Source organism: Schistocerca americana, chromosome 3 (genome assembly GCF_021461395.2).
Source record: "Schistocerca americana isolate TAMUIC-IGC-003095 chromosome 3, iqSchAmer2.1, whole genome shotgun sequence".
NCBI classification, from domain to species: Eukaryota; Metazoa; Arthropoda; class Insecta; order Orthoptera; family Acrididae; genus Schistocerca; species Schistocerca americana.
This window is the reverse complement of record NC_060121.1, coordinates 271,941,848-271,952,490: the sequence shown is the minus strand read 5'-3', so window position 1 is coordinate 271,952,490 and position 10,643 is coordinate 271,941,848. Positions and strand designations below refer to the sequence as shown.

Here is a 10,643-nt window from a genome sequence, read left to right as displayed (position 1 = left end):
CCTTCAAATCCTGCATGAAGAAAGTGTAAGAGTGCCAATACGTAAGGTTGTTCATAGGCAAATATGTTTTTTTTTTTTAATGGGGTTACCTTTTTCATTTTTGGAGAATGAAATTTGACTGCAAACTGTATGGTTTCCACACACACTCACAAGAAATATAACCTCCGCACCAAAATTTAAAAGCTAAAATTCTTACCACATTTTCCTTCACAATTAACACAAACCAGAAAATGTGCATCTTCCATGGCTTGTGTAGCACAGATAGACCTTCAGTAAAAACTGTCCTAAGTTACTGCTTTTCTCATGTAGTACATGGAGTGATATTTGACAATACATTAAGTTTTGACCTTTAACGGTTTTCATTTCTATACATTTTTCAAACAGCTAACTTCAGGCAAAGGAAAGAAATAAGACAGCTGTAAAATTCTGAATTAATTTGAGTTGCCTTTTATATAATTTTAAATACATTACCACTTTTTACTCAGACTATTACACAATTCAGTGGTTTCCATGTTGTAAAAATTGTTTTCGAAATCAACAATTATGTTTTTACAAAACCAGACAGGAAATAAAATTTAAATCATATGGACCAGTGACATTTTGTCAACACGGAAGCAGCAGAAGAAGCATCAGCAGGGGGATGGGAAGAGAGAAGTGTTGAAATATTCACGGAATACTTCACACACACCTGCACTCGCACTTTTCAAGTTACTAAAGCTTTACACTACATATGTATACACAGTGTTCACTTCCACACGGGAATAACAAAACAGAAAACATACACATCCCTACTTTTATGATCCAGTAGAGAAAGTCAAACAAACAGTTCACTTCATTAACACTTCAGTGAACTTTGATTCAACGATAAGCTCACCGAATAACTTTGCTGTCCCAGCAGATGAGGGCAGGGATTTGTTTTATTTATAGATATATACATATACACATACATACACAAGTATTTCTCCCCCCCTCTGCTCTATACAAGCATCCCACTGGCAGTGCCTCTACACTACAACGAGGAACTTCTTAAGGTGCCGCAAAAATATTGTCCTGCGCACATTCTCCCAGGAGGAGCGAACATCATCGAGCACCAATAAAGCACTTCAGTATAGGGAACTCACTATTCAAAACAACAGTAAACAACATGATTAAAGACGTGTGGTGTGCAACACAACAGAACAGAAACATTTACCAGTACTAGAAAGACAGATTTCCTAGACCAGAACATTATCAGTTGATCTGTTAAGTTCTATTATGAATGGTTTACATTATTCTGTGCAAATGTAGGTCAGAATATGTATGTATTATATAGAGATTTAACCATAAATTTCTTGCTCCAAATATTAATTTGCCTGAAATACCGCAGAACATCACATTACTTCTTGCAAACTTATTTCATTTAGTCAGTTCCACTGTACAGAAATCATGTTAAAAATCTTCCTGCACAATTCATTTACAAATGCAACTGAAAACTGTATCTGCTTCCCACCTGCCAAAATAATGCAAAACAATACAGCTACAGTTTTAATTTTACAAAATATATGGCAAATGGAAAACAATGTAATTATGAGCTACAACATGATAATAAATTAAACTGGACATTAAAACATATCAGTTAACTAAAATCTGTCACGTTTAAGAAAATGTGTACAATCACATTTATATCACAGATCATTCATTAAAAAGTCAGTTCATTCATCAGACTAACATCACAAGATTTTCTATTAAGTTTGAGCACATATAAATTCACTGCTTAACTAATGGCATGCATTCTGCAAATGACACTGTGCCAGGTGGAAAGCAAATGAGCACTCCATGAGATTTACTTTCATGTAATGTTCTGCATTCCATGTAAAAACTTCAATATTTATCTTAATATAGAATTACTGAACATGTCTAAAGCAAATATCATTTAGCATCAGTTTACATATCCTACTGCCTAGTGACACAAAATAAATGGAGCACTGTCCTACGCTGGAACTATACCAAGAGTTACGTACTTGAGAGCACTTTTTGGAGTTTTATTTCCTGCTTCTAATGATGTAATATATTTGTAAAGGAGAATAAATAAAATAAACTGCGCTTCATGGGTGAAAACAGGCCTCTGCGAGGGCATAAAATGAATAAAAACCAGACTGGAAGAGGAAAATGAGCAGCACTTTGTCCCATAGCTGGTCTGTTTTGCTGAAAATATGTTTGTTTATTAACGCGTAAATAAGAAAATGTCATCCACGTTGCCCTAAAACTGTCTGTGGGCCCCCCAGCACAACACGGCACGGCACACGCGCCACACATACACTACGATGAACTTGATGCGTTCATGCCACCGAACATTCCTGTGCTGAATGACTGTTGTTGCTGCTGCTGCTGCTGCTGTTGCTGCTGGGCTGCAACAGCCTGCTGCAACTGTTGCTGACTACTGTTCTGCCTTACATGCTTTGGCATGGGTGGCTGCAGGTACTCGTGACGAGCTAATGCGAAAACATCTATTCTGTCTTCTTTTCGGTAGGCCAAGCAGCTTCGGATGAAACTCTGCAACAGAGATAGTTCTTAAAGTCTGTTTAATAAAAATCACAAAAAACATCAAGTTAGAACCCATTAAAAACTTTAGAGCTGGTACACTCATTTAATCAGCTTACACAACAAGAAGTCACACTGAACCCAAAGATTTTAAAAACAGGTCAACCTACTGTTGGCACATTTCAATAATGCTATCAAACGCTGCAGACTAGTCTTAAAGGTCATAACTGAAGAACCTGATACAATAGCAGAGATGCAGAACCATTGGATTTATGAATCTGAACATTTTATCTTGCCTTTATCATGAATCACTGTTGACAAAGTATTCTACTCTTTGCCACACTATCTGCTGCAGTGCAAATTTGTAGTGAACACCATGTGCTGAACCAAACCTTTACCCTAAATACAAGCAGTACTCTTCCAATGGAGTCTATTAGCACATGTTGTCATCACTGTCGTCATCTTCTTCAGTCCAGAGAATGGTTTGAGAAGCACATATCGGGAATTAAATCACACATTAGAGTTAAAGAATAACTTACATGCCATGCTACGAAAATAAGTGCACTTAGGAGACAGGAACTGCACAGTGCCCTTATTACACTTTCAGCGTTGGTGCTCCGATGGAGTCTTAGAAATTTCATAACTAAAAACAAAGCTGTGAAAGTCAAATTCCCCACAGTTCCCTTTTGCAGGACATTAGTCCAATAGTGAAATCACAGAAATGAAAATGAACCAGAGGTGATCTACCTGATTAGTGTTTATGAATATAATATTTCCATCAAAATCTGAATGGTGTTTAAATTCCTATACAATATCACAAATAAGCAGAAACAGCTACAATGTTTAACAGCTGCCACATGCATCAAATTGATACACACATTCCAGGCCATGTGTATAATTTGTATATACAGCTACATCCTATTTAAATGGATATATAGTTGCCTTCGCCTCCTGGAGAGACAATGCACGTTTGGTTCCAAAGTTAATTGACGGATAGTGTAATAGTTGACCCTTGCAGTTTTCCATGCGGTCAGCTGTTTCCTTGCATTTAAGACCTCTGATACACTCGCTGCAACATTGCTAAAGACTGTGTTTGAAGTTGTTTTTCCATGAAGATTTGAGCTTGTTTTCTTGTGAGTTTGTAACAATATCAGACACGGAGACAAAAGCAGGTTGGCTGGATGAGGAAAACGAATTCAAAGAGTGGGGCCAATTTGTTTGGTGAACTATCAGACAGCAGTGATCCTGAACACACTCCTGAAAGTAGTAGTTATTCTGACTATTCTGATGCGGTCAGACTGAGGAAAAGAAAAAGAAACGCTTGGGGAATCAGCAAATGTGCTTTCCAGATTATCTCTGGAGTTACTCAGCACGATTTAACTGGAAATACGAATCATAACTTGTAATGAAGATGCTGTGGATCATGTGAGGCTGAAAAAGACTGGAAGACATGATGAATTTAACTGTGATTCGTTTTTGATGATTCCGTTTTGGAAATGACTGTCATCCAGGCAGTTTTGCTGAGGAATGAATTATTAACAGCATTGTCGATGAAATAGGTACAGAACACAGCAGACTGCAACAATCGGTGGATACAAATAATGAAGAAATGTTAAGTTTCTTTGTATTGTATTTGGTTTGGATTGAAAACTTCTACTCCAAAACTACTGGTCAAAGAATGTACTTTTATGAAAATGTAGTAAAGTTTTGTGCCAAACAGGTTGCATACTTGAGTATGTTACATTCTTCAGAAAATATTCGCACAAACAAGAGCAAACTACAAAATTTCACCACTAGTTGATACAATATATGACAAATTGGATGAAATCTATTGTCATGGTGAGAAAGTATGCACTGATGAAACTATGATGCCAATTAAGAGGAAGACTGGTGTTTCTCCGTGTCAAACAATGGAAAATCCGGGATGAGATATTGTTATAACTATCTTATCAAGCTATTCGGACTGTTTTTTCACGGAGACTCTACCTGGCATGTGAATGTTTACACTAGAAAGGAGATTGCTTCCACAGATGATGTGGTGTCTTCCTGTGAAGTGGTGATAGATCATGGGTCCATTGTTGAATGTTGCATGCACTTTGTATATCAACAATTACTACACTGCCTCAACTCGTAAGTTGAATGAACATTCAATCCGCCTCGTTGGGACATTGAGGAGCAACAGAAAATACAATCTAACAACTGTAGTGAAAGTCAAGAATGGTGTAACAAAAACGTTACTGTAGGAAAATGGAAGCACAAGAGACAGATCTTATAGCTGATCAGTAAAGTTTCAGAAATTGTAGCAAACACCTCAAGAACCAAAGAAATCATCTACATTTTGGAATATTATCTGTTAAGATCCTTCATATATGTGTAAGGTCAAATGGCATCATATGCCTCAACTTAACAAAAAGGAGTGGAGTGAAAAGATAACACAAGAGTGGTCCTCACAAATATGGCAATTCTCAATGCTCATGCTATCTACAAGCAAGTAATTGACAAATGTGCAAGTAACTGAATTTCGAGATAATGTTGCACATCCACTGATAAACACTGAAAAACTGAAACCAGGAACGAACCTTGTCTTGCAAGACACTCAGCAAGAGAAACAGGTGCACATTATGTTACCAAAGATACTCTCAAAAATTTGCTCAAGCTGAATCTGTACAGAAATTTCAGCAAGTCATCACAAACTGTATGGGTTGTCCAAATTAGAAGTTCAGGTCCTTAGAATATGTTTTCATTCGAATGTTTTTTCGTTATTCACACTTGTAAAGCAAAGCATACAAACCATTAATTCAAATATATTGTTATACCTGCTGTGAATTTGTAATCCAACCTGCTGCAGTATTAAATATTCAGCAGTTACATATTTTTTGCGCTATTCGTCCGCAAAATATATGTAATTCATCTGAAATGCTGGAATGAGTGTTGATTTGTAATTAAAGTTTGAGCTTAATTCCTCTACACATGGCCTAGCAGGAATGATACTGAAGAAGTTAACTTCAGAGGCCATTTGTCTAACAATTAAACAAACTTGACAAAGGTCTCAGCCTGGCACATGATCTCCGGTCCGACAGTCAATGTGTTAAGCTTTCTATTTGTGTGCCTCTTGACTGCGACACTGCTTCTACCCAAAGGCAGCTGACTTTAATCTTACATGAATATCTCCTAGTAAAGCAACACCACATTCCCAAGAACTACCGCATTTATAATACCTAATTCTTTCTTGACTATCAATTGGAAGCTTTACGATATTTCAGCAACAGACTCTACCTAAATATAATGACCATTTCTACTACAGAAGTTGTTTACAAAACTTATCATCTTATTAGCAATATTTATTATAAGGTTTATCATTTAAAATAACTACACTGTAGGAATTTCGGGACATGGTAACTTCAGACGTATCAACTAACTTCCATTCCTCTTTGCAGTAACAGTTAATTACCTGGACAAAAATAGTATTACACAGTGAGAGGATCCTGTATCCTCCCACATCAGATTATCAGTTATATTTTATGACATTTCTTGCAAATTTATCAATAATCATCACATTATATTACTGCAGCTACAATTGGTTAGTCGCATCCAGCATTTAACAGTAATCTTTTCCCACTGGCAATACTTTTCAAAATTGTGGTTGTTTCATGTGCGGACTTTGTGTAGCATGGCAGCAGTGAGTGGACAGTTACAGCGATGAGTTGGCATTTGTAGGCTACACTGACTAATGTGTTGGGCTAATTATTTATGTCACATTCTTATAGTTTTATAGTTTCAGTGTGAAGTGATTAATGTTGTGTCATGGAGTAAAGGATGCTGCTGAAACAGTGTAGTTAAACCGGATTGAAATGAGTAACAACTTCCATAATTAATCCAACAGTCAATGATTCATCAGTAACTTGTCAACTGAACCTTGTGCTTCCTAAAAATTATGAGCGAAAGAAAGTATGTAATTAGATCCTTTTTGTGAATAGAAGTGCATTAATTGATACCAGACCAGAAAGTTGTGTTGAAACACCAACAGAGAGAAAATTAAGTTTCACAAAGATAAATTAAGATTTATGAAAATTAATATTTAAACAAAAGTGTGCTCTGAAGTTTGAACCCACATTTAGAGAGAGCTGTGCATCATTAAAACAAGTTGGAACTATTGTCCAAATTTTTCTGTATTTCTTTTCATTTGTCCAATGATGATTTTTTCTTGTGGAGACCAACTCTATGAGCAAGCAATCTGACAGTGCTGATGATCCTATCTGATTGTCTGTGACATGTAGTCCATGACCGGGCTACTGGCCTGACTGCAATCAGGCTGCAAGAACACACATTTGAAGTTAAGTCAACAATAATCATTAAAAAGTTTTCTTTAGGTGTGAGGTAACGTCAATGTTCAAGGTTAAATAAAACGAAAATTTTTTTGCTACACTAGTTCCAAATTGATGAACTAACTTGTTTTCTATCTGTTTGGCGAAATATTACAAACTTTTCACTATCTTACTAAAAATTTTAGAATTTTTTTCTTACGCAAGTGTTTGCTCCATTATTTGACACATGAATGTTTTCTGAACAGGTATGTGTATAGGAAAGTAAGATACAGTTCCCACTGTGGGTGGTATGATATGCCACTCATGATATGATGCAGAAGCAACCTGCGTTGGTATAGCCCACCAAAACATAGTGGAAGCAGTTTAATTGGTTCACACTGGGACTGTCTCAAAAATCATTACTTTATGTAAATCAGATGAAGTTACATCAAACCCTCTACTTACTTTCTCAGTAAAGCTTTTGCATTTTGTGTAAATTTTTTTTAGGTTCTCTCATTCAACTATAAGGACACTATGTGGTAAAAAGCCGATTTTTCAGATCTGTAGTCACACATCATGCCTTGATGGTGAATTGCTTTTCTTTTTGTGGTTGTGATATTTCAAAAACAGGATATATTTTGCAAAGTTTGCAGTAAAATGTCAGTCTCTAGTTAGTTTACTTTTGGTGCCTTTTAGATCATATACTTCAATACCAAATGTAGATAAGGTATTTCAATTGTTTTTAATGCTGAAAGGAGAGCCATATCTCTTTCCAGTCTCAAATATCTTTTCCCAGTCTCTAATAATTATGTGACCTACTTGGAAGTTGTTCCAGACAATGCTGGCAGTGATGCACCTGCTGTGTATTGTTGCTTGTTGTACCATTCCCGTGGGAACAAGAGCATCGTAGAAATAACGGTGGTGTCCCATGACCTTTATTGCAACGTATCTTATTGCTTATCATATTGCCTCAGTAAGAACCCTGCCCAATACTTTGTTCTTACTTGGAAGTTTACATTGACACTAGAGTGTAACTTAAGTGACATTATCTGAGAGATTCCACCTATTGCTTGTGAAACAGAGTTCAGTTTCACAGTTTCTATCTGCCAGGGAGTTTTAACGTTCGAATCTTTTTCCATACCATTTTATATCCTTGCAACTGCTTTATGAGTGCATATTCTGTTGACCTAAACTATTCATTAGGTATCACTATTTGCACATCATCTTACATCACTCTATAAACATGAGCACAACTGTAATTAGCTTAAGTACTAAGATGAGCACAAAGAAGGCAGATGGTGGGGGCACTGTGCAGAATCATGGGGCTCTAGTACATCAGTCAATAACACTGATCTACTGTATTGTCTGCAGTGTGCTCTTCAGAGCATGTACAATATTAAGCAATAATTTTTATATTAGTGTAGGTATGGAGACGCAACTTACACAGTTTAGTATAAATGGATGTCTATGCAAACAGATCAACATTAACAAGTGAGTGACAGCTCAAGTATGTAAATTTTCATAAAAAAAATCAGAAATGATAAGTACGTCGTGTGTTGCCATGGGACTGAACAGCTGGTATGTGTAGATTTTTTTAGAACAAACTCTTACTCTAAAACAAAACAAACTGAGGCAATCCATTAAAAGTTAAGTTACACACACACACACACACACACACACACACACACACACACACACACAGTCTGATTTCTCTGTCCACCTTTCCATACATTTATGTCCCTCTCCAACTACTACTAGCCAACTCCAAGTGCAATATTAGTTTTATTACTACTTGTTCTGTTCCATACTGCTAAAATGCCCCATTTAATACTGCTAGCATGAATTTGTCCTACTTCATAAATTTCACATACAACTCCACAAGAGATTTTGTGCAATACTTTTGTCATCATATTCTGTTTAAGACAGCACATGCTTAAACAAAATTCCAAATTTTCTGCAACAGGATAATCCAGGAAAGTTAAAATAAAAACTCAACAAATTAATCTACATTATACATGTGTTTATAGTAATACAGAACAATTTTTCTGCATTATCTAAAAGGAATTTTCCATAAACAGTGTACTCTCGATTATTTGTGCATCAAAAAACAAATAAATAGAAAGTAAATAAAATAAAATGTGCAATATTTTTCTCTAGCATACAGCAATAAAAAAACTGTAATGTTATGATTTCCATTGTTTAAACAACTGCCGCATAACAGAGTACCGTTTCCATTTTTATCGGGCAGTCTGTTCCACGTGTATTGAAAACAAACTCAGTTTACTTATGTTAATGGTATGTAAAGTGTCAACGTAGTATGTTAAAAACTAAGTGTTGATTATGTTATTGGATTGCGTACTACACACAATTTTGTCAGGAAATGGGGGTTTAGTTCTGGACCATCTGCACGAAAAAGCATGAAGGAGTCTACATTTGATGAATTAGGTGTTGCTATTTTGCAATGGTTTAGCAAATAATGAGCAGAAGGTGTTGCAGTTTCAAATTCGATGTGTGACGAAAAAGTTAAATTTTTTCACAAATCTCTAGGGTTTGAGGGAGAACTTAATGCCTCATCTGGGTGGCTAATCAGACTCAAACAATGTCACGGGATCCATGAATTCCCTGTGCAAGGAGAGCAGCTTAGTTCAAATGTTATGGTAGCCAGTTCCATCCATGACTACTTCCGAGGATTAGTGGAGTAAGAATTTCACATCAAACCAAATTTAAGATGTAGACAAAAGTGGTCCATATTGGACATGTCTATCAACTAGCCTGTCATTGTACAGCCAATGGATCAAGGTGTAATTGCATCAGTAAAACAGTGCTACTGGGATAGTCAACTGAGAATGTTTGTTCATGATGATAATTTAATGCATTCTGGAAGAAGAAAATTCCAGATGCCACACATGGGATTTCTGATGCCTGTTAGGAAGTCAGACCACTTTCACTAGTTCTATCATGGATAAGAATTCTTCCGGGTAGAGAAGAAAGTAATTTTCACAGCTTCAGTGACGAAGAAATAAAAACTGCATAAATAATTAATAGGGCAGCAGGTTTAAATGGTTTTGGAGATATCAATGAAGAAAACTTGACAGTGACTGAAGATAGACACATATGAACCCAGTTTCCAACCCATGACACCAAAATTGTGACTGCTGCTTTACAACAAAACAAAGAGGATAGTGAATGTGAAAGTGGGGATGAAGACAGTGACCTTGTCAGTCACTGTACTGCACTGCAATGTGTTGCTGCTGCTCTAGATTGTATGGGCAAGAGGGGGTTACAGTATAATGACATTGCTGCAAGAAAAATTCTAAATGTTGCACAAAAAAATGCCAACTCCTTTCAGAAGTAGACTAACATCACAAACTGTTTAACAAATGAACGAGCCTACAGCACCTGTGCACAGAACTCTGATAAGCTTCTGGAACAAGAACATGTATTTAAAAGTATAATTAATGTTTTTCAATTATTCATGTATCTTGTCCCCCACATTACCCCCAAATAACTGGAAGTATACTCTATCTGCTTGTTGCAGAATAGTTAAAAAATTCTGTAACTTTAGTCGAACGATCATCAATGTGATTTTTTTTCTCCAGCCACAAAATGAACCCTTTCAAATTATTCCATCACTTGTGCTAAGTAATCTAGCTTACCTCTACTTTATCTATTTCTTTAATTTAATTTTCACACACCTATTGAACAGTGATTCACTTCCTTTCCCACCTCTGGAAATCTCACAAATCTGTAATGATCTAGTGCCATCTTTAACACATTTGTAAAAAGAATTTGTCAAAATTTCTTATGCAGCATCTATTT

General features: G+C 36.2%; 1 protein-coding gene across 9 annotated transcripts in view; it reads right to left on the bottom strand.

The window, feature by feature from the left end:
* Nucleotides 1-431: 431 nt before the first annotated feature.
* The window catches only part of LOC124606748 (serine/threonine-protein kinase tousled-like 2), a 583,729-nt gene continuing 573,517 nt past the window's right edge, over nucleotides 432-10,643 (bottom strand). For all 9 annotated transcript variants that reach the window (XM_047138785.1, XM_047138788.1, XM_047138789.1 and 6 more), the window contains one exon: nucleotides 432-2,532. In XM_047138785.1, coding sequence (XP_046994741.1) covers nucleotides 2,299-2,532 — 234 coding nt within the window. In that variant the 3' untranslated portion in view covers nucleotides 432-2,298. The remainder of the gene's footprint in view (nucleotides 2,533-10,643) is intronic.